This window comes from Tamandua tetradactyla, chromosome 14 (assembly GCF_023851605.1).
Source record: "Tamandua tetradactyla isolate mTamTet1 chromosome 14, mTamTet1.pri, whole genome shotgun sequence".
NCBI classification, from domain to species: domain Eukaryota; kingdom Metazoa; phylum Chordata; class Mammalia; order Pilosa; family Myrmecophagidae; genus Tamandua; species Tamandua tetradactyla.
This window is the reverse complement of record NC_135340.1, coordinates 82,653,503-82,679,870: the sequence shown is the minus strand read 5'-3', so window position 1 is coordinate 82,679,870 and position 26,368 is coordinate 82,653,503. Positions and strand designations below refer to the sequence as shown.

The following is a 26,368-nucleotide window of genomic DNA, read 5'->3' as shown; positions in this document are numbered from 1 at the left end:
TTACAAAGTAAACCTTATGACAAGTAGATACTTCGGAAGTAGTTTCTAAGAATTGGAATGTGAAAAAATTCACATCAAATACAACAAAATTTGGTCTTATGGAGCAAACAAATTATATGCATAATTTTATTTAAAGTACTTAGTTAATTGTTTTCTAAAAGTGCTTGCTCTTTCGAGCTGTAAAGTCCAGCAGCTTATGTAGCAATTTTTAAATGTCACTAAAATCACTGACATAGTTTACCTAGCTCTAGTGAAGAGCAGAATTGTTAAGCTTTTAACTACAGAGGCTTTTAAATAATACTGATGATTAAGGATTGAAAATTCTTTACAGCTTCAGAGCACTTTCACACAATAATAAAGTCGAGGAAGAAAAAGTAGCTTGTCAAAGATCATGTAGCTAACCAGGATGAAGCTACGATTAGAACTGATGGCCTCTGGTTTCAATATCCACACTCTTTCCAGTATTGTGGTGTTTTTCTAAAATATTTAATTTTTTTATTTTTATTTTTTGTTAGAGAAGTAGGTTTACAGAAATATCATGCATAAAATATATAAAATACAGAGTTCCTATATCCTACCCTATTATTAACACCTTGTGTTAGTGTGGTACATTTATTATAATTCATGAACATTTTTATGATTGTATTAACTATAGTCCATTGGTTAAAAAAGGGTTCACTGTGTTGTAGAGATCTGTTTTTTCTTTTAATTTTCATCCTAGTAACATATATACAACCTAAACTTTTTCCTTTTCACCACGTTCACATATTTAATTCAGTGCTGTTAATTACATTCACAATGGCGTGCTACCATCACCACCATCAGTACCAAACCTCTCCAACCGACCCAAATAGAAATACTATACAATTTAAGCATTAACTCCTCATTCCCTACCTGCAGTCCAGCCCCTAGTAACCTATATTCTAGATTGCGACTCTTAAGAGTTTGCTTATTCTAATTATTTCATATCAGTGAGATCGTACATTTCTGTCCTTTTCTGTCTGGCTTATTTCACTTAACATGTTACCTTCCAGTTCCATCCATGTTGTCATGTGAAATCAGAAATTCCTTCCTTTTTTTTTAAAAGTTTTAAAAAAATTTGGAATGCTTCACCCATTTGTATGTCATACTTGCGCAGGGGCATGCTAATCTCTGTATCATTCCAATTTTGGTATATGTGCTGCCAAAGCAAACACTTCATTCCTTTTTTTTTAGTGCAATTTTATTGAGATATATATTCATATAGCATATAATCATCCAAATTGTACAATCAGTGGTTCACAGTACCATCATATAGTTGTGCATTTATTATCACAAATCTATTTTTTAACGTTTTCATTACTCTGAAAAAATAAAAATAAGAATAACTATAAAAAAGAACACCCAGAACATCCCATACCCCCCACCCCCTACTATTTATTTATTTTTTGTCTTTTTTTTTCTTCACTCATCTGCCCATATACTGGATAAAGGGAATGTCAGTAACAAGGTTTTCACAGACGCATGACCACTCCTTAAAAGCTCTGTAGTTATTCAGTCAACTTTAAGACTGAAGAGTCATGACTACTTAATTACAGTTCAACAGTTTGAGGTATTTCCCTCTAGTTACTGTAATAACCCAAAAAATGAAAAGGGATATCTATACTGCATAAGATTAATCTCTAGAATAGCCTCATGACTCTATTTGAAATCTCTCACTCACTGAAACTTTATTTTGTTTCATTTCTCTTCCCCCTTTTGGTCAAGAAGGCTTTCTGTTCCCTGGGGGTCATGTCCCACATTGTGAGGGAGATTTACACCTCTGGGAGTCATGTCCAACATAGTGGGGAGGGCAGTGAATTCATCTGCAGGCTTGTTTTAGAGAGAGTGGCCACATCTGAGCAACAAAAGAGGTTCTCTGGGGGTGACTCTTAGGCATAATCATAAGTAGGCTTAACTACTCCTTTGCAGATAAGTTTCATAGGGGTGAACCCCAAGATCAAAGGCTCAGCCTATTGGTTTGGTTGACCCCACTAGTTGCGAGAATATAATGTCTTCCCCAGTTGGGAAAGGTTAATAGTTCCACCCTTTCCTCCTGTGCCTCAAAGGACTTTGAAAATACTTTCTAATCTTCTGCCCAGATTACTCTGGGCTGTATCGGGTTATCACACCAACCTGTACAAACCCAACAAGATGTCATTCCCTATTCAAGGTTCCTTGAAGTTATGGTGTTCAAATAAGCTGACCATACAAGTTAAATTAGATAGCATACTATCAAAAATAGAAATTTTGCACCAAATAAAACTCTCTTCCTTTGGTCTCACACAGAAGTTGAAGTTTTAAAATACAATCAGTATCATCCTTTACCCTTTAGTATGATTTACCTTATCCTACCCAGATCAGTTTCATTCAAATCACTAACAGTGTTTCTCACAGTTGCCTTATGGAGTAATACTGACTTTCATAGCTGCAGAACTCTAGCTCAGACTTTCAGGTGTCACGCAAATATCCCAAGTTCCAGGAAGTGACCAGATTATACACAAACTTCATTTTTTTATACTGACTAATATTCCACTGTACATATTTATATTTTATTTATCCCTTCATCAGTTGATGGGCACTTAGGTTTTGTCCATCCTTTGGCAATTTTGAATAATACTGCTATTTTTATCAGTGTGCTGATATCTGTTTAAGTCTCTGCTTTCAAGTCTTTCAGTTGTATACCTAGTATTATGATTGCCAGGTCATATGGTAATTCTATGCTTAGCTTCCTGAGGAACTGCCAAAGTATATCTTCCACAGTAGCTGCACAATTTTACATTCCCACCAGCAATGAATGAGTGCTCCTGTTTATACACATGCACTCCAACACTTGTAATTTTTTTATATTGACTGTATTTTATTTATTTTTAATTATTTTTAAATACCAGAAAACACCAAACGCAAACATTCATAACTTTTGATCATTCCGTTCTACATATATAATCAGTAATTCACAATATCATCACATAGTTGCACATTCATTGTCATGATCATTTCTTGGAACATTTGCATCTATTCAGAAAAAGAAATAAAAATCATACATACCATACCCCCCACCCATCCCCCTCACCTGTAATTTTTTTTTAATAGTAGCCATTTTGGTGTGTGTGAATTGTTTCACATTTGTGTTTGATTTTATGCAATTTTATTGAGATATATTCACACACCATACAATCCATCCAAAGTATATAGTCAGTGGCTCACAGTATCATCACATAGTTGTACATTTATCACCACAGTCAACTTCAGAACATTTTCCATTACTCCAAAAAATAATCAATAAAAATTAAAAGGAAAACTCAAAACATCCCATACCCCTTTTCCTCCCCAATTATTGACTCTTGGTATTGGAATGTTTACATTTCTTACTATTGATGAAAAGATACTAAGATAGTATTGTTAACTCTATCCATGCTTTTCAATAGGTACGGTTTTCCCAAATACCACTTTATTAACTCCTTGTAATAGTATCATGCATTTATTCTAGTTCATAAAAATACATTTAAATATTTGTACAGTTAATCACAGTCATCATCCAATACAAGATTCACTGTATTATACATTCCCATGTTTTAACCTCTGGCTTTCCTTCTGTGACCTACATGATTCTAAATCTCCCCTTTCAACCTCATTCACACATATTTTAGCGCTGTTAATTATATTCATGCTAACATGCTATGATCACCTCTATCCATTTCCAGGCATTTAAGTTCAACCTAGTTAACTCTTCACATATTAAGCAAATCGACCCAATTCTCTAGCCTTATTCTATTTCATTGTAAACTGTGTTCTGCATTTTATGTCTATGAGTTTACACATTATAATGAATTCATATCAGTGAAATCATACAATATTTGTCCTTTTGTGTCTGACTTATTTTACTCAACATAATGTCTGAGCGCCACATACTGGTCAGGATAAGAAAAACAGAGTCCAGAGACTTCACAGGAAAGTCTTTCAACCTGCTGGGTCTCACCCTTGGGGAAAACTGACACAGGTGATGCTTTCCTCCTGATGGGAGGCCAGTTTGGCCTGGGAAAATCCGGCTGGGGTCTATAATACCTCAGCAGACCCTCCTAAGGGTTGGGGGAAAAGGCACCATACAAGCAGGGCATGAAACAAGAAAACAAGAACTAAAAAATTCTCCTCTGTTAAACAGAACCTAAGCTAGAGGTCCAGAATAGGCTGAACTGAATGTCAGAGAACAGATAGACAACAAGCAAGCAAGACAACAGCAAGAAAACCTTAGGTAAAGGAAGTAAAAGCAATCTCCAGAATAAACTAGTTAAGGTAATTAAATGTCTAGACTCCAGCAAAAAATAACATATAACACCAGGAAAATTGAAGATATGGCCCAATCAAAGGAACAAACCAACAATTCAAATGAGATACAGGAGCTGAAACAATTAATTCAGAATATATGAACAGACATGGAAATCTCATCAAAAATCAAATCAATGAATTGAGGAAGGATATAAATAAGACAAGGAATGAACAAAAAGAAGAAATCGAAAGTCTGAAAAAACAAATCACAGAACTTATGGGAATGAAACACAGTAGAAGAGATGAAAAAACAGTGGAAATCTACAATGGTAGATTTTGAGAGGCAGAAGATAGGATTAGTGAACTGGAGAATGGAACATCTGAAATCCTACAAGAAACAGAAACTATAGGGGAAAAAATGAAAAAATCTCAGCAGGGATTCAGGGAATTGAATGACAATATGAAGCTCACAAATATATGTGATATATGTGTTGTGGGTGTCCCAGAAGGAGAAGAGAAGGGAAAAGGAGGAGAAAAACTAATGGAGGAAATTATCACTGAAAATTTCCCAACTCTTATGAAAGACTTTAAATTACAAATCCAAGAAGTACAGCATACCCCAAAGAGAATACATCCAAATAGATGTACTCCAAGACATTTAATAATCAGAATGTCAGAGGTCAAAGAGAAAGAGAGAATCTTGAAAGCAGCAAGAGAAAGGCAATCCATCACAAACAAGGGAAGCCCAATAAGACTATGTGTAGATTTCTCAGCAGAAACCATGGAGGCGAGAAGACAGTGGGATGATATATTTAAATTACTAAAAGAGAAAAACTGCCAACCAAGAATTCTATATCCAGTGAAATTGTCCTTCAGAAATGAGGGAAAATTTAGAACATTCTCAGACAAAAAAATCACTGAAAGAATTTGTGACCAAGAGACCAGCTCTGCAAGAAATACTAAAGGGACCACTAGAGACAGATATGAAAAGACAGAAGAGAAAGGTGTGGAGAAGAGTGCAGAAAGGAAGTAAAGGTAAAAAGAAGGAAAATTGGATATGACATATAAAATCCAAAAAGCAAAATGGTAGAAGAAAGTACTACCCCTACAGTAATAATGCTAAATGTTAATAGATTGAACTCCCCAATCAAAAGACATAGACTGGCAGAATGGATTAAAAAACAGGACCCATCTATATGCTGTGTACAGGAAACATATCTTACACCCAAGGATAAACATAGGTTGAAAGTGAAAGGTTGGGAAAAGATATTTCATGCAAATAACAATCAGAAAAGAGCAGGAGTAGCTATACTAATATCCAACAAATTAGACTTCAAATGTAAAACAGTTAAAAGAGACAAAGAAGGATACTATGTACTAATAAAAGGAACAATTCAGTACGAAGGCGTAACAATCATAAATATTTATGCACCGAACCAGAATGCTCCAAAATACACGTGGCAAACACTGAAAACACTGAAAAGAGAAATAGACACATCTACCATAATGGTTGGAGACTTTTAATTCCCCGCTCTCATAAATGGACAGAACATCTAGACAGAGGATCAGTAAAGAAACACAGAATTTGAATAATACAATAAATGAGCCAGACTTAACATACATTTATAGAACATTATACCCCACAGAAGCAGGATACATCTTTTTCTCAAGTGCTCATGGATCTATCTTGAGGATAGACCATATGCTGGGTCCAAAGCAAGTCTCAATAAATTTAAAAAGATTGAAATCATACAAAACACTTTCACAGATCATAAAGGAATGAAGTTGGAAATCAATAATAGGCAGAGTGCCAGAAAATTCACAAATATGTGGAGACTCAACAACACACTCTTAAACAACCAGTGGGTCAAGGAAGAAATTACAAGAGAAATCAGGAAGTATCTCAAGGCAAATGAAAATGAAAACAACATATTAAAACTTATGGGACACAGCAAAGGCAGTGCTAAGAGGGAAATTTATTGCCCTAAATGCCTATATCAAAAAAGAAGAAAGGGCAAAAATCGAGGAATTAATAGAGAAAGAACTGCAAACTAACCGCGAAGCAAGCAAAAGGAAAGAAATAACAAAGATTAGAGCAGAAGTAAATGAAATTGAAAACATGAAAACAATTGAGAAAATCAGTAAAACCAGAAGCTGGTTCTATGAGAAAATCAATAAGATTGATGGACCTTTAGCAAGACTGACAAAAAGAAGAAGAGAGAGGATGCAAATAAATAAGAGCAGAAATGGAAGAGGAGACATAACCACTGACCCCACAGAAATAAAGGAAGTAATGACAGGATACTGTGAACAACTTTATGCTAATAAATACAACAATGTAGATGAAATGGACAACTTCCTAGAAAGGCGTGAACAACCAACTTTGACTCGAGAAGAAATAGACGACCTCAACAAACCAATCACAAGTAAAGAAACTGAATCAGTCATTAAGAAGCTCCCCCAAAAGAAAAGTCCAGGACTAGATGACTTCACATGTGAATTCAACCAAACTTTCCAGAAAGAATTAGTACCAATCCTGCTCAAACTCTTCCAAAAATTGAAGAGGGGGGAAGCTACCTAATTCATTCTACGAAGCCATCATTACCCTCATACCAAAGCCGGACAAAGATACTACAAAAAAAGAAAACTACAGACCAATCTCTGTAATGAATATAGATGCAAAAATCCTCAACAAAATTCTAGCAAATCGAATCTAGCAACACATTAAAAGAATTATACATCATGACCAAGTAGGATTCATTCCAGGTGTGCAAGGATGTTTCAACATAAGAAAATCAATTAATATAATACACCATATCAACAAATCAAAGCAGAAAAACCACATGATCATCTCGATTGATGCAGAAAAGACATTTGACAAAATTCAACATCCTTTCCTGTTGAAAACACTTCAAAGGATAGGAATACAAGGGAACTTCCTTAAAATGATAAAGGTGGTATATGAAAAACCCACAGCTAATATCATCCTCAGTGGGGAAAAACTGAAAACTTTCCCCCTAAGATCAGGAACAAGACAAGGATGTCCACTATTACCACTGTTATTCAACATTGTGTTAGAAGTTCTAGCCAGAGCAATTAGACAAGAAAAAGGCATCAAAATTGGAAAGGAAGAAGTAAAACTCTCACTGTTTGCAGATGATATGATACTATATGTCGAAAACCCTGAAAAATCCACAGCAAAACTACTAGAGCTAATAAACGAGTACAGCAAAGTGGCAGGTTATAAGATCAACACTCAAAATCTGTAGTGTTTCTATACACTAGTAATGAACAATCTGAGGGGGAAATCAAGAAACGAATTCCATTTACAATTGCAACCAAAAGAATAAAATATTTAGGAATAAATTTAACTAAAGAGACAAAAGACCTATACAAAGAAAACTACAAGAAATTGTTAAGAGAAATCACAGAAGACCTAAATAGATGGAAGGGCATACCATGCTCATGGATTGGTAGACTAAATATAGTTAAGATGTCAATTCTACCTAAATTGATTTACAGATTCAACGCAATACCAATCAAAATCCCAAAAACTTACTTTTCAGAAATAGAAAAACCAATAAGCAAATTTATCTGTAAGGGCAGGGTGCCCCAAATAGCTAAAAATATCCTGAGGAAAAAAAATGAAGTTGGAGGTCTCATGCTACCTGACTTTAAGGCATATTATGAAGCTACAGTGGTCAAAACAGCATGGTACTGGCATAAAGATAGATATATTGACCAATGGAATCGAATAGAGTGTTCAGATATAGACCCTCTCATCTATGGATAATTGATCTTTGATAAGGCTGTCAAGCCAACTCACCTGGAACAGAGCAGTCTCTTCAATAAATGGTGCCTAGAGAACTGGATATCCATATGCAAAAGAATGAAAGAGGGCCCGTATCTCACACCCTATACAAAAGTTAACTCAAAATGGATCAAAGATCTAAACATTAGGTCTAAGACCATAAAACAGTTAGAGGAAAATGTAGGGAAATATCTTATAAATCTTATAATTGGAGGTGGTTTTATAGACCTTACACCCAAAGCAAGAGCACTGAAGAAAGAAAAAAAGAAATGGGAACTCCTCAAAATTAAATACTTTTGCACATCAAAGAACTTCATCAAGAAAGTAAAAAGCCTACACAGTGGGAGACAATATTTGGAAACGACATATCAGGTAAAGGTCTAGTATCCAGAATTTATAAAGAGATTGTTCAACTCAACAACAAAAAGATAGCCAATCCAATTACAAAATGGGAAAAAGACAAACAGACACTTCTCAGAAGAGGAAATACAAATGGCCAAAAGGCACATGAAGAGATGCTCAACTTCCCTGGCCATTTAGAGAAATGCAAATCAAAACCACCATAAGATATCATCTCACACCCACCAGAATGGCCATTATCAAGAAAACAGAAAATGACAAGTGCTGGAGAGGATGTGAAGAAAGAGGCACACTTATTCACTGTTGGTGGGAATGTCAAATGGTACAACCGCTGTGGAAGGCAATTTGGCGGTTCCTCAAAAAGCTGAATATAGAATTGCCATATGACCTGGCAATACCATTACTAGGTATCTACTCAAGGGACATAAGGGCAAAGACACAAACGGACATTTGCACATCAATGTTTATAGCAGAATTATTTACAATTGCGAAGAGATGGAAACACCCAAAATGTCCATCAACAGACAAGTGGCTAAACAAACTGTGGTATATACAATGGAATATTATTCAGCTTTAAGACAGAATAAAGTTATGAAGTAGGTAACATCATGCATGGACCTTGAGGACATTATGCTGAGTGAGATTATCCAAAAACAAAAGAACAAATACTGTGTGGTCTCACTGATACAAACTGACATTAGTGAATAAACTTGGAATATTTCGTTGGTAACAGAGACCACCAGGAGATAGAAATAGGGTAAGATATTGGGTAATTGGAGCTGAAGGGATACAGATTGTGCAACAGGACAGAATATAAAAACTCAGAAATGAACATAATGTCTGACTTATTTCACTCAACATAATGTCCTCATGTTGTTGCATGCTTCAGGATGTTATACTTTCTTACTACTGAATAGTATTCCATCATATGTATATGCCACCTTTTGCTTATCCATTCTTCAATTGATGGACACTTAGGTTGCTTCTGTCTTTTGGCAATTGTGAATAATGCTGGTGTGAATATCAGTGTGAAAATGTCTGTTTGCATCCCTGTTTTCAGATCATTTATGTATATACCAAGTAGCAGGGTTGCTGGATTGTAAGGCAACTCCATACTTCACTTTTTGAGGAACCACCAGACTATCTTTCATCACATCTGTACCATTTTACATTCTGATCAATAGTGAAAAAGTATCCCTATTTCTCCATGTCCTCTTCAACATTTGTAGTTTCCTAATTGTTTAATAGTGGCTATTATAGTAGATATGAAATGCTGTCTCATTGTGGCTTTTATTGGCATTTCCCTAATAGCTAGTGTAGATAGTCATCTTTTCTTGTACTTTTAGCCATTTGCATTTCCTCTTTGGAAAAATGGCTATTCATGTCTTTTGTCCATTTTTAAATTGGGTTGTTTGTCTCTTTATTGTTTAGTTGTTGGATTTATTTATATATTCTGGATATCATCTCTTTATCAGATATGTGGTTTCCAAATATTTTCTCCCATTGGGTCGGTTGCTTTTTCACTCTTTTGACAATTCCTGTGAAGCACACAAGTATTCAATGTTAAAGTGATCTCATTTACTTTTTCTTTTGTTCCTTGTGCTTTGAGTGTAAGGTCTAAGAAACTGCCACCTATCACTAGATCTTGAAGATGTTTCCCTATATTTCTTGTAAGAGCTTTATGGTCACGGCTCTTCTATTTAGGCTTTGATGCATTTTGAGTAAACTTTTGTATAGGTGTAAAATAGGCGTCCTCTTTCATTCTTTTGTATATGTGTATCGAGATCTCCCAGCACCATTTATTGAAGAGACTGTGCTGTCCTAATTGAGTGGACTTGGAAGTCTTGTTAAAAATCAATCGACTGGGCGGGCCGCGGTGGCTCAGCGGGCAAAGTGCTTGCCTGCTATGCCGGAGGACCTCGGTTCGATTCCCGGCCCCAGCCCATGTAACAAAAACGGAGAAACAGAATACAATAAAACAAGAAAATGTTTAAAAATGTTTCCCTTTCTTCCTTCCTTCCTTCCTTCTATCCTTCCTTCCTTCTCTCTGTCTTTAAAAAAAAAAAAAAAAAAAAAAAAAAAAAAAAATCAATCGACTGTAGATCCAAGTGACTATTTCTGAGCTTTTAATTCGATTCTAGTGATCAAAATGTCCATTTTAAAGAAAGAAATCTTCATGCCAGTATCATACTATTTTAACCCTTTGGCTTTATAATATGCTTTAAAATCAGGAAGCATAAGTTCTATCTCACTTCATTATTCTTTTTTTCTAGATTTTTTTTTATTCCAGTCCCCCTGCCTTCCATATAAATTTGATAGTTAGCTTTTACATTTCTACAAAGTAGGCTTTTGGAATTTTGATTGGTACTGCATTGAATCTGTAGATCAGTTTGGATAGAATTGACGTCTTCACAACATTTAGCCTTTCAATCCATGAACACAGAATGTCTTTCCATTTACCTAGGTCTTCTTTAATTTCTTTTAACAGGGTTATGTAGTGTTTTGTGTTAAATCCTTTACATCCTTGGTTAAGTTTTCTCCTAGAAGATATTTGATTCTTTTAGTTGCTATTATAAATGGAATTGTTTTCTTCATTACTTCCTCAGATTGCTCATTACTAGTGTATAGAAATTCTACTGGTTTTTGCTTGTTGACCTTGTACTGAGTTTATTACCTCTAGTAGCTTTGTTGTACTTTTTCAGGACTTTTTATATATAGGATCATGCCATCTACAAATAAGGAAAGTTTTACTTCTTCCCTTCTAATTTGGATGCCTTTTATTTCTTTTTCTTGCCTAACTATTCTGCCTAGAGCTTCTAGCACAATGTTAGACAGCAGGGTGACAGTGGGCATCCTTATCTTGTTCCAGATCTTAAAGGGAAAACTGTCGGTCTGCCACCATTGAGTAGGATGTCAGCTGTGGGTTTTTCCTGTATTCCCTTTATCATATTGAGGAAATTTCCTTCTTTTCCTATTTTTTGAAGTGTTTTTATCAAGAAAGGATGCTGGATTTTTCCAGATGCCTTTTCTTCATCAGTGAAGATGATCATGTAGATTTTCCCCTTCATTTTATTAATGTAGTATATTACATTAATTGATTTCTCTATGTTGAACCACCCACCCTTGCATACCTGGATAAAACCCCCACTTGATTATAGTGTGTAATTCTTTCGATGTACTGTTGTTTTCGATTTCCAAATATTTTTTTGCATCTATATTCATAAAAACAATTGGCCTGTAATTTTCTTTTCCTGTAGTAACTTTATCTGGCTTTGCTGTTAGGGTGATGTTGGCCTCATAGAATGAGTTAACGAGTCTTCTCTCCTCTTCAGTTGTTTGGAAAAGTCTGAGCAGAATTAAAATTAATTCTTCTTGGAATGATTGTAGAAGTCACCTGTGAAGGCAGCTGGTCCTGGGCTTTTCTTTGTTGGGAGGTTTTTGATGACTTACTTATTCTTTTTATTTGTAACTTGCCTGTTGAGATCTTTCATTTGTACTAGAGTCAGCGTATGTTGTTAGTGTGTTTCTAGGAATTTTTCTATTTCATCTATGTTGTCTAATTTATTGGCATATTGTTGTTCATAGTATCCCTTTATGATAAGTTTTTATTTCTGTGGGGTCAGTAGTAATGTCCCCCTTCTCATCTCTGGTTTTGTGTATTTACATCTTCTCTCTTTTTTTCTTCATCAGTCTAGCTAAAGGCTTGTGAATTTTATTGATGTTTTTTAAAAACTTACTGTTGATTTTGTTAATACTCTTTTTTATTCTCTATTTCATTTATTTTTACTCTACCCTTTGTTATTTCTTTCCTTCTGACTGCTTTGGGTTTAGTTTGCTGTTCTTTTTCTAGTTCCTCCAGGTGTGCATTAGGGCTTTGATTTTAGCTTTTTTTCTTTTTTGAACATAAGCATTTAGAACTATAAATTTCCTTCTCATCACTTTCTTTGCTGCATCCAATAAGTTTTGATATGTTTGGCAGTACTTACTTTGCCATTTTGTCCTTGGTTTTTATGTAATATTTTTTTTGTCTCTCTTACCCTTTATTATAGCCTGATTTTATATAGCCTGATGTTTTGTGATGTATCTGTCTGATCACTTTATCATTTCTGTTTCTTTATATTTTTAAAATACTTTAAAAATATTTTTTAAGGCCAGCGCTAGGGATTGTATTACACATCCTATGTTTATAACCTATTAATTTGAAAAAATATTAACTTCAGTAGCATATTCATTCTTTCCTCTCATATCCCTCCATTTCCCTGTTTATGTTGTTTTTGTCCCACATTACCTCTTTATATTTTGTGTGTCCATTATAAGGAAATTTGTCTTTTTCTTGTTCAATTATATTCTTACTCTTATAGGAATTAAAGAGTAGAGCTATATATTGAGGATACAGTACTATTGGGTTTTGCACTTTCTGTTTTAGTTACATTTACTGAAGATCCTTACTTTTTTACACTAATCCCAACCACTGTCTCCTGTCTTTCAACCTGAAGAACTCCTTTAGTAATTCTTTTAGGGAAGATTTTTTTGTTGATGAACTCAGTTTCTATTTGTCTGTGAGTATTTTAAACTCTCCCTTCTTTTCAAAGAACCTTTTTTCCAGATAAAGAATTTTTGCCTGGAAGTTTTTCTCTTTCAGTACTTTAAATATATCATACCACTGCCTTCTCACTTCCATAGTTTCTGGTGGGAAATTGGATTTAGTCTCATTGAAGATCCCTTATATATGACCAGTCTCTCTTCTCTTGCTGCTTTTAGAATTATCTCTTCATCTTTGGAATTTGAAATTCTTATTAGTGTGTGTTTTGGAATAAATCTACTGGAATTTATTCTATTTGAAGTACATTGTTTATAAACATACATGTATATTTATGTTTTTCATAAGAGTTAGGAATTTTGGGCCATTGTTTCCTAAAATATTCTTTCTGCCCCCTTGCCTTCTCTCTTCTTTCTGGGACACCCATGATGCATGTATTTGTATGTTTCATGTTGTCACTCAAGTCCTTTAGATACTGCTGCATTTTTTTCTATTCTTTTATCTGTCCCTTCTGACTATATGATTTCTATTGTCCTATCTTCTAATTCACTGATTATTTATTTCGCCTGTTCAAGTTTGCTTTTGTATGCCTCTAGAGTATTTTTAGTCTCTATTTCTGTGCCTTTCATTGCCATAATTTCTGTTATGTTCCTTTTTAAATTTTCAAATTCTTTTTGTTCACACATTGTCTTCTTTATATATATATATATATATATATATATTTTATTGACAAAACTTAGCAATGTACGAATGCAAACATTCTTAACATATGAACATTCCATTCTTGATATATACAGTGACTCACATTATCATCACATAGTTGTATATTCATCACCATGATAATTTCTTAGAACATTTGCATCATTCCAGAAAAAGAAATAAAAAGAAAAATCCCATATGTACCATGCCCCTTTCCCCTCCCTCTCATTGACCACTAATATTTTCCTCTACCCATATATTTTAAGCTTTGTTCCCCCTATTTTTTTCTATCTAATGTTGCTTTATGCATATTTTCCTCCATCTCCTTGAATTGATTTAGGAGATTTGTTTGAACATCTTTGATTAGTTATTTGAACTTCTGAGTCACCTCGGAAGTTTTAATTTGTTCCCTTGGCTGAGCCATATCTTCCTGTTTCTGTCTAGGCATCTGTGATTATCTTAATGAATTAACTTATTTCTCCTCTTATCTAGAGTTTTATTGTTGATTGGCTTTGTATTCAGACTCTTTTTTTTTGATACTTGGGCTAACTTATTCTAGACCTTTAGAATAGCCCATGTTTAACTGTTCGGATTTTCTCAGGTCTTCATCTGATTCTTGCCCTGGATATTGCAATTTTTTAAATTATACTTTATCTGGAAATCTTGATCTTTTCTGTTTGTTTGTTTTTTATAAACTTTTCTCCCCATCTTCTGTGACTTATTTAAATTCTCACCCTAACTCATTGACCCCTTTTCATTATACTTTTCAGTTCTGGGACCTATCCTGTCTTATAACAGTTCTACTCCCCTCCCACTCATTTTTTGTTTTTGTTTTCTGCCTCCAGTTTCTTCTCTGTTACTGTGTCCCACCCATGGACCCAGATAGTCAATCCAGAAGAATCCTGTTTTGTATTTAGGTGATTCAGCAAACAAAATGGATTCAGTGTGTGCACCTCTTGCCAACAGTTCTTCTTCAGTCTCTTTTTCCTGTTGGGGCATTTTTTGTATGTGGCAGTCCTCAGCCACTTATGTTCCACCCTGGGTCTCTGCAGACTTGGGTGCCTGTGCCTACATATGTATGGGGTTCAAACTTACTGCTGTGGGTGGCTCTATGCCAGGAAGGACCCAGGCTGAGCAGCTTCTGTGTGACATGTAAATTGTGTGGGACCGAGTGAGATGGTAGGGTCCAGACTGGGAGCTTGTGATGAAAATCTCCTACCTGATTTTGATGTTTCTTTTTATTTTTCTTTGGTTCAGAGTATGCAGAGCTTTCTCCAGTCTATATTGTACCTCAGAGATACGAACAAGTGGGATTTGTCCTATTAGTTGATTCTAAGGGAAGAATTCTTCAGGGATGTCTTACCTTGCCATTTGATGATATCGTTCACTTATACTTTTTTAGGCAATAAGAAATCACCACAATGTAACCATGCAAATCAGGATATTAACACTGATACATTTCCACCATCCTACTCCTCAAAATGCATTCAAATTTTGTCAATTATAATAATAATGTTCTTTAAAGCATAAAGATCCAATTCCAAATAAGGCATTGTATTTAGTTTCAAGTCTCTTAATCTCCTTTCTTACAGAACACTTCTTCACTTGTTCCTTCATTTTCTTGATCTTTGACGGTTTTGAAGACTTCATAGGATAGTTGAGACCCACAGTTTGGGTTTGTCTGAGTTTCCTCATCATTGATATAGGCTACGCATCTTTCACAGGAATATCACAGCAGTGATGGTGCCATTTTTCTCAGGTGGCTGACTATTTCAGTTTGTCCCATTACTGATGAGGACATTCACCTTCAATACTTGATTAAAGTTGGTGTCTACCATGCTTCTCTACTGTAGTTACTCTTTAATTTTATTTAAATATTTTGTGGGAAGGTACTTTAAAGCTATGTAGTACTTCAATCATCATCAGACTCAGTTTATTCATTTATTTATTTATCTGTATGGACTCAGTGGTTTATAATCCATTTTATCAGTTTGGTTTTTTTGAATGCTTAGATTTTCCCCTTCCTTCCTGGATTTGGCCTTGAACACCCCATTCCAGGCTTCCCTTCCTCATGTATTCTCTCCTCATACTTCTTAAGCTCTGACTCCCATGCCAGGCCACCTTCCCTAATGGATGCCCTTTTCACCACATTGAGGCTGTGACACCCTGCTCTGGGCCTCATTTTCATCCCCTGCTTAATGTTTTTCAGGAAAAGCAAGAGTTGTTTTTTACATTTTAATCCCTGTTTTTTTTCTTCTGTAGGTACTTTTATTAAAAAAAAATAAAATAAGGGAAACAAGGACTATTTAGTCAGATAAACAGGGATAATTTTAACTTGGATAAAATATACTCAGCAGAGACAGAAAATGATATGGCAGATTTTGCTGGGGTTTACATCTAACAAAGCTATGGAACCAAAGAGTTGAAGTAGTTTGAACCCTGTTGAAAACACAACAAATTTATGTTGATGCCATCATGAAAATTACTTTGGGCAGTTTGTAGAAAACACTAACATTTGTATTTCTTCACAGTGCAGCAGAGACCAAGAGACGATGGACTAATGGACTTAACAATGAATGACTATGATTTTAATTCTGGAAAGCGGCTACATACAATAGATTTGGAAATCCAAGAGGCTTTTTTGTGCTTTATGGCCTCTATATTAAAAGGTTACAGATCATACTTAAGACCAATAACACAAGCCCCATCTGAGACAGCCACAGATGCAACATCTCTTTTTGCTCTCCAAGGTGAGTGATTGCATAATTTTATAGCTTTTGTATTCATGAATGTGAAGTTGCAATGATTCTATTGCTCTTTGGATTAATAGCTCTCATTTCTCAAAATACATACCTATTTTGTGGGGTATGTGAATACCAACCTTATTGGTTCTCCATTTCCATAGGACTAGTTTTTTCTTGGACACATTGAGTATAGTCCCATTAGCAAAATATGCAAAAGAAAAACTATTTGAAAAATACAAATCCTAACTGTATGCCACTGCACTCTGTTGTGTGCATGCCCCATTGCACTCTGTTATGTCATAGATGTGTTGAGATGTTGATGCTGTCAGCATTCAAGGCAACCAGGCAGTGTTGGGGATGCAGAGGAGCTCCTAGGGTGGTTACTCCCAGGCTTGAACAATTTCATTTGCTTTACTTTAGTATGCTTTGCAAATATTATATTGTTTGTGTCATGAAGTAAAAAAGTTTGAGAAGCTCTGGAATACTATTAGTATCATTATCATGCTTTCTTTTATAATATTTAACGTTTCAAAGAGAAATTTATTTAATAAGCATTTTTGAGTGCCTCCATAGAAGCATTGGTATATAGTTGCATGCTAAAGAAACGTGGTTACTTCTCATAAATCTTATGGTTTAGTCTATAAACAATCAGAAAATAATAGGAATGCTTAATGTTAGGTGATCACAGAAAGCCTTTCTGAGCAATTACCATCAGAACTATGGTGTGAAAAATGAATTGAAGTTAGTCAGGCAAAAAGTAGAAGAGTGTTTTGGCAGAGAGAATGGTTTATACATAGCCCCTGAGACGGGAAAAAGTTTTAGTTCAAGGAATCAAAAGTAGGCCAGTGAAGTGTAATTGCGCATAATGCGCAAAATGGAGAGTGAAATCAGGCAATAAACTTTTACTCTATTTCCTATAAGTAAGACACAATGCTGGAGGGAATGTCACTGCTGCTTTGATATATATGGAGTCGTGGAGAGAGGGAAGGAGAAAGAAAGAATGAGAGCAAGTATATACACACACAACACACAAAGCCTTTGGAAAGAAAATAGCAATTTTCAAAAATATTTTCAAATTAACTAGTTTATATATAATCCTCAAGGGATGAGGAGACAGAGACAATTTTGGTTGCAGATTTGAGAGATCTGGGTTCAGGTTCCTTCCCTGTTGCTGTCTTTGTCAGGTCATTCCCCCTCTCAGGCATCTTAGTTTCTTTTTCTGCAAAATAGTGGGGGTATGGGGAATACAGGTGATATAACTGATCATGTTCCTTTTAGTTCAAAAATTCTATGAGTCTATGAATTAGATTCTGTATTCTGACATGTGTATTTGTGTTGAACAGCTTTCTTAAGAAGCCGGGATCGATCACATCAAAAATTCTATAACATGATGACCAAAACACAAATGTTTATTCGCTTCATTGAGGAATGTTCTTTTGTCAGTGATAAAGATGCAAGCCTGGCATTTTTTGATGATTGTGTAGATAAAGTAAGTAAAAGTATGCCTATTATGTCTTAGCTTATTTTGTGCAACTGCAGAAAAATTCTATGAGTTATAGTTTCCATTTATAACTTTTACCAGCTTTTAAGAAAATCTAAATTAATCTTGCTTATCATTAACCCATTATAATGAAAGTTTTGGTGGCCTGCTAGAAATTATAGAGCATAACCGCTTAGGAGTACATTGCTGGATTTTACTTAGTCATAAGTTTTGTTTTAGCAATCAGACTCCCAATCCTACCTTCCCACCTGGGGACCTCCAACTTGAGCAGCTCTAACATTTTTACTCTTTTTGTTTGGGGTGGATTGTCACATCCTGAGAATAGGTGCAGAAAAACTAAGAAAACAAAGAACCTATTTCGTAGGGGCTAACACTGGCCAAATCTGGGACAATTTGAGCATGTTAGTTTCAGAATATAGCCCACTGAATAACAAGAAACCATGAGTCCATACTCATATCAACCATTAGTTGAAAGTCTGATGAAGCATAGAATCTTACATAGTTTCAAAGTACTTCCCCCAAAATATGTATTGCTTTTAAAGGGGTAAAAAGTAGCTTCATAATGAAAAGCCTCACTTTCTCAAGTGATCAAAGTTAACACCATCAATAATGAGACAAATCAACATTGTGTGCCACCTAATACGCTAAAATGAGAACACAGCATCAGTTCTATGATACTCCTGTATAGCCTGAATCTAACCTCAAGGAAATATTAAGGAAACATAAGTTAAAGAAAGTTCTCTAAAATACCTGTTGTATGATCTGCAGAAGTGTCAAGATTAAGAACATAAAGGAAAGACTGAGAAACTGTTCTAGAATGAAGGAAATAAGAGAGACTTGAAAACTAAATGCAATGCACGATTCAGAACTGGATCCTTTTATTATAGGATTATTAGGGTAATCAGTAAAAATTTAAGTGTGGTCTGAGGATTAGGTGATAATAATGTATTCACTTCCAGATTTTCATGTTGTGGATTTCTTGTGTTATCGTAGTTATGTAGGAGAATATCCCTGTTTTTAGAAAGTATACACTTAAGTGTTCAGGGGTGATGGGGCATCTAGTCAGGAACTTACTCTCAAAAGATTGAGGAATAAAAGGTTATTTGTACTGTACTTGAAGTTTTTCTATAAGTTTGTGATTATTTTTAAATGTATATATGGATATGTGTGTGTTATCATGATTTTATGTCACTATAGTAGAAAAAGGAAAGAAACAAAGCTTTATCATATATTATTTCAACAGTTTACAATTGTAAAGTTTATTTAAAGGAGTCCATAATCACTTTCAAATTTATGTTACTGTAAAAGAAAATCAGTTATTTTTTTGACACAACAGCCAAAATACAACTCAACCTTTAACACTTAAAAATTGGCTCACTTCTGAGTTTGACATGAAAATATCCTTTAGTGATTATTAAATAAGCACCCAAATTACAACAATGAGAAGAGGTTCTCACTATGCATGGTAGAGTAGGGAAAACAATACATTGTGAATCAGGAGAACTTTAAAAGCTCTGTTTGTGACTTTCTTAGTTGTTTTCTTATGTTTCAAAAAATATTATGAGGGAATATAATTATAAGTACATATCTCACAGTGTTGAGAGTATAGGTGTATAAACTAAAACATGGAACTATTATGACTATCTTTATATTTTGTTGATTTTTATTCACATTTGTAGATCAGTAGTTCATTTGGTTGTATCATTTAATGACAGAAATTTTCAGTTTTTGAATGATTTATACATATGAATAGCAGAAACCAGTTCAGAGCATTGGATTAGCATCTACCTTTTCCTTCAGTTTAGAACACCTGAAGGATGATTGATATTAAGAGATACTATTTCTGTTGCTGATAGAGTTAACAAGCTAAGGCATCCAGAAATATTAATCCTAGTCCTTGAAATTTTGCAATAGGGAAAAGCTATACACAATGCATTTGCATCATTAGAACCCATAACTCATTTTCCCATAGAAACGCTGCTATAAATAGTGATTAGCTATAGTTCACATGGTACGGGGCTACCATATTGTGCTGTAAAATGTATGTAAACACATGTATTTATGTATTAAAGCTTTTTTTTAATAGGATGATAGTCTTAACTATTTTTTAGGACTTTTTTAAAATAAAATTTATTGTCGCATTAACTATGCAAACAGTAAATTCACCTTTGAAGTATTCAGTTCTATGAGTTTATTTGATTCTATATAACCATAATGCTAAGGTGTAGAACATTTCCATTACCCCAGAAAGGACATTGTTTTGGGGAAATACACATTTTCTGAGTTTTTAACAACCTATTTACAGATGGACTTTTAGAACTCTTGCCTTTTTGAAAATTGAGCTCTGCCTTTGTAGAGCTTTGAAATCCTGTTTATTTTGCATAGTAAACAATGTCTTACTTATTTCCTTGACGGTTTTGACTTCATTATAACCTTTTATCAAAAATTTCTTTTTCAACATTTTCATCAAATTTTTAAGCTTGCCTTATTTGTTAAATATTGGCAATAAATAGAAAGGTGTGCTATGAAAAATAATTTCTCTAAATCCTTTTTTACAGGAATAATTGAGGTTTTTGTATATAAAAATGGTATTTTATATATTTAAATGATATGGCTTTGAAATGTTTTATAAAAATAAAAAAATTGCAGCTGAGAAAAAAAGATATTTCTGACTAGAAATATACACGTTGAATGGTTTTCCCATCTTGGCACTGGTCTTCCATTGGTCATATGTATGTAATAACTGAGTTTTTCTTATGAGCAGTGGCATACACTTGTGTAACAGTTGCTTCCTATAATAAACTAACTGAATTATAAGGAACCAAATTACTGATCAGGGTTTGCTAATAAATGAGCTAATCATGTGGGATTAATTAGTTGTATGAATCCAAGTAATAGTTCAAATGAGAGAAACCTTGTAGTGTTACCTTTTATTTTTGACCAATTTTGTATGTCTTGTTCACAAGCTTATGTTTCAGCTAAGAACTCATGTGCATCATGTGGTTTGAAAGTGTACTCATTGATATTGGAAGACAAGGCTTGTCATTTTGCTAGGTACCTAGAGCATGATGTCCTAAGCAGGATATTTTCGTACTGATAATTAATATATTATATATTCTAGGATTTTCTGAAAGTAGGTCACCTGCTGTTCACTTGATGGGAATTGGTGCATGAGTTGAATGAAATAATTACTTAAGGAATATAAATTCTGAGAAGCCTCAAAAAAGAAACAATTCCATTAAACATATAATCATTGGTTCTAAGTAGACTGTTTTCCTAAAATGTTATTTACCTATTTTCTTTTCTAGATCAAACAAAAGATCACATATATAATAGATTAATTTTGTAAGTTTAAGAAATACGCAAAATCAAAACTGAAAATTACTTGTTAAAACAGAGTTTCTCTAGTTCCATCCCCCATCTCATATTATTGACAGCCCCTTCCAGCTTAAAAAAGTTAGAATGGGCATAGCGCAAATATCCTGAAGAGCAGGAGAAAGACCAAAGATGATTATGGAGTTATACAGAGAATGTAGGGTTTAACAAATGAGTATGATTGCTGAATCATTATATTGATATTTCTTTTAGTCTCCAGTATCTTAGAGCAGCTAGAAGTAAAAACCTGAAATTGTGGAATTATAACCCTTACTAAACTCTGAAATCTGTTCTACAACGAATTGTTGCAATGTGCTTTGAAATTTATTGCTTTTTTCTGTATATGTTATTTTTCATGAAAAAGTCGATTGTGATGATTAATGTACAACTAAATGATGATATGAACCATTGATTGTACACTTTGGATGATTACATGGTATATGGATATATATAATGGATATAAAAAATAACTTTTTAAAAAAGCAAACAGCAGTAATTCCTTGGTGGCATGCTGTGTATGAACTCTCAAAAAAAAAAATAGTTACTACTCAGAGCCTTAATATGTAGAATATAGGAGACCTACAGATAGACAGAAACTAGAGAAGGGGTAGTGGTTACTTAATATGTACAGAATTGTTGATGAGGTCAAGCTTAAATGTTTGGGAATGGATAGAGATGATGGTAGTTCGTTATTGGGATTGTAAGTAATAGTGCTGTATTGTGGGTGAATGTGATTGAAAGGGGTTGTTTAAAATCATGAGTGTCACTGATTAACTCTACAAATATAAATAAGTTCCTGCATGAACTATGACAAATGTATGACACTTGTACAAACAGATGATAATAGAGTGGTATATGGGGGAGGGGAAGGAAATTACTTATTGCATGCTATGGACTATATTTAATATTAAATACCTTAATATTCTTTCATCAACAATAACAAGCACCACACAATATTAGGGGTAAATAATTGGGTGAGGAGGGATATAGGGTGTTTTGGGCTTTGTGTGTGTGTGTGTGTGTGTGTGTGTGTGTGTCTAGCTGTTACTTTTCTCTCTGAAACAATGTTAGTTATCTAAAATTGAGTGTATGATTGCACAACTAAATGAGGATGCTGTGGATAGAATATATGGTATGTGAATATATCTCAAAATCAGACTCTGTGTGTATATATATATATATATATAGTTACTTACATTTGCTTGTAATTCAAGGGACTCTAGAGAAAATATAATATCACAAAATACATAATATATGTTAATAAATAATCTTCATATAAAATTGAAGTAAGAATGAATTGTATCCTTAGTGTTATTGAATAGAAGTAAATGAAATAGTAAGTAATTATACAATGCTGTTATTTCCTTTCATGTTTTAATATGGGTCTCAGCCCAGAAAAATCAGTGGTTGCTTTTAATCTAAAAATGTTTTCTAAATATCAATAATACTTTAAAAACAATCTTTTATATGTGGGGGTATTCCTTAGTTGAATAACTGTTGAGCTTAATATTGAAGTGAACAAATCCTTTTACCTTCTACAGTTTAGCTACAGAAAATAATAGATTTGAGTTATCTGCCCAAGGCAGTCTATGGCTGAGATTGAACAGAAAATTCCTCTTTTGATCATAGCATACCCAAACAGGAAATATTTTATTGATTTTAAAAGCTGGAGTGGACAGTGATAAATAGGAGTAAGAGGAAAAATACATGAGAATTATTTGAATTTCATTTATTACTAATTTAAGAACCATGTGTGCTTGTTATTCATATGATTGTATTTTAAATCCCTGCCATCTGGCCCTATAGGATGGTGTTTAACTAAGGGCAGTTTTGTGTAGCGAATAGTCTGTTAAGATTTTCTTAGTCTTCCAAGCATCCCTTTGTGCTGTTTTGTGAGCATATTAATGTATTGTAAAAATATAAAGAGAATATGAAAATTATTTTAATTTTATCTTGCCGTGGGTGTTGAATTTCTTTTTCTCCCCAAAGAGACAGATGTCATTGTGCTTTCCAAAAGACAGAAATGTACAACTGAAAAATGTAGAATTTATTGCATGGCTATTTTTATAATGTTGAAATTAAATTTTATTGTAACACAAGTTAGAGAAATATCTTTTAATGACGTATTATATCTTCAATGCAAAATTATATCATTTTAAAGATTCACCATACTGAGAATTAGAGCAGTATTCTTTTTTGGTCTGTTTTCTTGTTATTATAGATCACATTTTCCAGTAGCTTAGTGAGAAATGATACATGGAGATTTTTTTTTTTTACACCCTTCCTTCCTAAATTTTTTATTCCCTTTTAATATTTGGATGCAAATTGAATAGGTATAAAATTGTCTATTTTCCAGTGTTGCTGAAAAATCCAGTGCCATCTTCATTTCTGATCTTTTGTGTCAGATCTGTTTTTTTCTCTGGAAGCTTTTAAGATCCTGGGTATTTTGAAATTTCCTAAGAATATGCCTAAAGTAGGCCTTTTTTGTTCATTGAGCTAGATAATTGGTAGGCCTTTTTAACCTCTTACTCATTTTCTTTAATTATGGAGAATTTTCTTGCTTTTTTTTCCTTGTTAAATTTTATTTCTTCAGTTTTTCTCTATTCTCTTTTTCTGAAAAAAATACATAATGTCTATATTAATTTAGATATTGACCTGCCTGGCCTATCCTCTAATATTCTTATCTTTTTTTTCCCTTCTGCTTTTTGGGAAATTACTTCAATTTTATCTTTCAACCCGATAGTATACTTTTTATTTTTTGCTTGTAATTTCATGAGCTCTTTTGGATTCTCTGAGTGCTCCTATTTTATAGCATCTTGTTCTAGCTTCATGGATGTAGATTTATTTTTAGTTCTTTTGAGGGTGTTTTTTCCCTACATTGTCTCTGCTTCTTCTGAGTACCTTTTTGTATTATTTTGTTCTCTTTTAAGCTGTTGGTTTTTATCACATCTAGGGAACTTTGGTTGGTATTCATTTTCAAAAGTGAGGCACAAATTGCTTATTGGAGCTCCTTCTGGGCATATGAGTCTTAGCGCTTCCTTAGCTGTAGGATGGATGATCATAAAGATACTTAATTATCTCATTAGAGTCCCTGTTTAATCAGTGTGGGTAAGCTTTTCCTTTTAGGTTTGTTGGTTTCCCTAAGAAGTATCCCTAACTGCCTTGGGACCGTAAGCCTACTTGCAAACGTTCAAAGCTGAGTAGGGGAGGGTAACGGGCTTTCTCCTGTTTGTAACATGTAGGCTTTTACTTACTTCAGCTGTTTTCAGTAACCTCCCTCAACTCTCCAGCTCTGCCTGGTGTTCTCAAGTCTAGAATCCATCTTTTTCACCCAGAACATATACTTAAGTCTTCTCTTCTGCCATAATTGGGGGGAGGTAGTGGCCTTATTATATATGGGTTGAACTTTTAACCAGTCCTCCTGCCTCAGCCCCGCCTACACCCCTATCTTCAAAGGTGTCTTTGCTTCCCGTTTCTGACCTTCCTGGGGCTCTAGAGAGCAAACTGCCTAGCTTTTGGACCTCTCTCCCCTATTCCCTTCCTCCCTCACACCCCTGTGCCAGATACATGGTTTATAACTTACACAGATAACATCAGTCTACTTTGTACCTTCTAAGATTTTTTTGAGCTCTAGCTCTGTTGTTACCTCTCCAGTTCATTTTGTCTTGTAGGCTTTGGGTTTTTTTTTCCCAATTCCCTTACTTTCATTTTCATGGGATTTCAGAAGGTTTTGAGGGCAAACTGTTGTGTTTAATTCTTGTTCAACCAGAAATCTAAGTAGTCTTTACAGTTTTCATTTTTAATGACTGTATATTTCATCAAATTAATTTCCATATTTTATTCATTTACCTACTTCTTGACTTGTGGGTGGCATCCAATTTATTGCTGTTGCAATCCTTCAATAAACATCTTCATGCCAGTAGCTTTTTTTCCTATGTTAAATTTTGTCTTTAGAGTAAGAATAAGTTGAAAATATTTAAACACATTCCTGCTTCTAAAAAGGCTGTACCAATTTTGGATTCCAGCAGTGTATTTGATGAATTGTTTTACTGTATTTACCGTATTATTGCTAGTTTCACCATATAAGTCTTTTGACAGGTAAAAAAAAATTATACTGATTTATTTTTAAATATCTGTCAGTAGAATATAAATAATAAGTGGTTATTTTTAAAGCAGTTCATTCTACCTTGTTTAAATTTTATTCTAAGCTTTTTTTTTTTATGGTCAGAATACTTACATTTAGAATTTGCCAGCTGAACTCAGTTTAGATGATCCCAATTTTGTTGAAAGTCAGGAGCCAGTTGAAAATAGTCCTTCTCTCCATCAGTCTTCATCAAGTGTTGTCCTTGGCCACTTCGGTGTCATAGAGCTTCTTCATAGCCTGTTTGTTCTGACACTTGTTGGCCTTGACATCTACAATAAGCACAAGTATTTTGTTGTCTTCAGTCTTCTTCCTCGCTAATTCAGTGGTCGGGGGGGTTTGATGATGGTATAGTGGTCAAGCTTGTTTCTCCTGGGTGTACCCTTCCATTCCGTGTCTTGGGCCAGCAGAATGTGGGTGAAGTATGGATCTTCCTTTCTGTGGCATGGCTGTGGACGCCTTCTGTTCTGCCTTCTTGGCTTTCAAAGCTTTTTTTTTTGGCTTCAACTTTAGGAGGGCCAGGGGCTTCCTTCTTCACTTTTGGTACCATCTTCTTGAAAGGGTATTCTAAGCTTTTATTATTTTTAAAAGTTTTATAAAGAGCAAATAAAAGTAATACATATTCAGCTTTTTTTTAAATTAGAAAATAACAATATAAAGAAGAAAATCAATTATTGATGATACCACTTCTAAGTATATATGTATTTATTATGTGATGTCTAGTAGAACCTGGTGCTCTTGCCCATATCAAACACAATAATATTTTTTGTAGCACAACATATGAATGTTCACACTAAGTGGAGGATGAATAAAGAAAATAAATACCTCCATGTCAGTTTAGGTCAGGTTTTACTGTCAAATGAGTTACAGAGTGATTTTCAGCTTTCAGAGCTTTGAGGAATTTTAAATTGTG

General features: G+C 34.2%; 1 protein-coding gene and 1 non-coding gene across 8 annotated transcripts in view; one reads left to right on the top strand and one right to left on the bottom strand.

The window, feature by feature from the left end:
- The window catches only part of DENND4A (DENN domain containing 4A), a 226,173-nt gene that overhangs the window by 114,219 nt on the left and 85,586 nt on the right, over nt 1-26,368 (top strand). For all 7 annotated transcript variants that reach the window (XM_077128252.1, XM_077128251.1, XM_077128250.1 and 4 more), the window contains 2 exons: nt 16,226-16,444; nt 17,782-17,927. In XM_077128252.1, the coding sequence (XP_076984367.1) occupies nt 16,226-16,444; nt 17,782-17,927 (365 nt within the window). The remainder of the gene's footprint in view (nt 1-16,225; nt 16,445-17,781; nt 17,928-26,368) is intronic.
- LOC143656622 (U6 spliceosomal RNA) lies at nt 1,094-1,196 on the bottom strand. Its single transcript, XR_013162538.1, has one exon. It is a non-coding gene; the product is annotated as a U6 spliceosomal RNA (small nuclear RNA).